Source organism: Merops nubicus, unplaced genomic scaffold (assembly GCF_000691845.1).
Source record: "Merops nubicus isolate BGI_N331 unplaced genomic scaffold, ASM69184v1 scaffold18799, whole genome shotgun sequence".
Classification (NCBI taxonomy): domain Eukaryota; kingdom Metazoa; phylum Chordata; class Aves; order Coraciiformes; family Meropidae; genus Merops; species Merops nubicus.
In genome coordinates, this window is record NW_008630450.1 from 1 (window position 1) to 657 (window position 657).

General features: G+C 42.0%; 1 protein-coding gene across 1 annotated transcript in view; it reads right to left on the minus strand.

The window, feature by feature from the left end:
* Window positions 1–348: 348 nt before the first annotated feature.
* LOC103779681 (YTH domain-containing family protein 2-like) overlaps window positions 349–657 on the minus strand; it is a gene marked incomplete at its 5' end in the record, with an annotated part of 12818 nt that continues 12509 nt past the window's right edge. The window contains one exon of the mRNA XM_008947326.1: window positions 349–444. Coding sequence (XP_008945574.1) covers window positions 421–444 — 24 coding nt within the window. The remainder of the gene's footprint in view (window positions 445–657) is intronic.

Here is a 657-nt window from a genome sequence, read left to right on the forward strand (position 1 = left end):
TTAAAAATGAAGAGAAAAAAAAAAAAAAAGGCATATGCCACTTACAGACTTGAAAAATCCAAAAAAAAAAAACATAGTAAAAAGACAAAACCCAAAGCGTATGCTCTGAAATCACAACTGAAGCCAAAAGAAAGGGGACAAGTTTTTACCTATGCTCTACCTAGAAGGGACTTTTTTTGTTGTTTTTGATTTTTTTTAAGTCCTATGTCATGTGAAATTCCAATACTTTTTTTTTTAATTCCTCTTTTTTTTTTTTTTTTTTAAACTGCAGGTTTGCAAGAGTCTTTTTGAAGTCAATGAAATTAAGGAAAAAAAAAAAAGAGTCCTAATTCTTTCTGGGTAATTTTGCTCTTCCTCTTGCTCTCTGAAGGGTAGCTGGGATGCAATCTCTGCTGCAGTCTCTGGGGGAGGAATGGCCTTTTACTTGACACGGCCTTGGCGTTCCTGGGGAAGAGGAAAGGAGAACATGGTTAGCCCAGAGCAACCTCCTCCACTGCCCTCACAGGGGGACCTGTGACAGAGGCAGGTCCTCCAGCAGAGCCTCCAGAAATGAGCATCTTCCCTGGCTCATGGGAGGTGTTACACCCCTCAGGTCTACCAGCTCATCACCTTTCACAGCATCCCAGCACTGTGGGGTTGGGAGGGACCTCTGGGGAT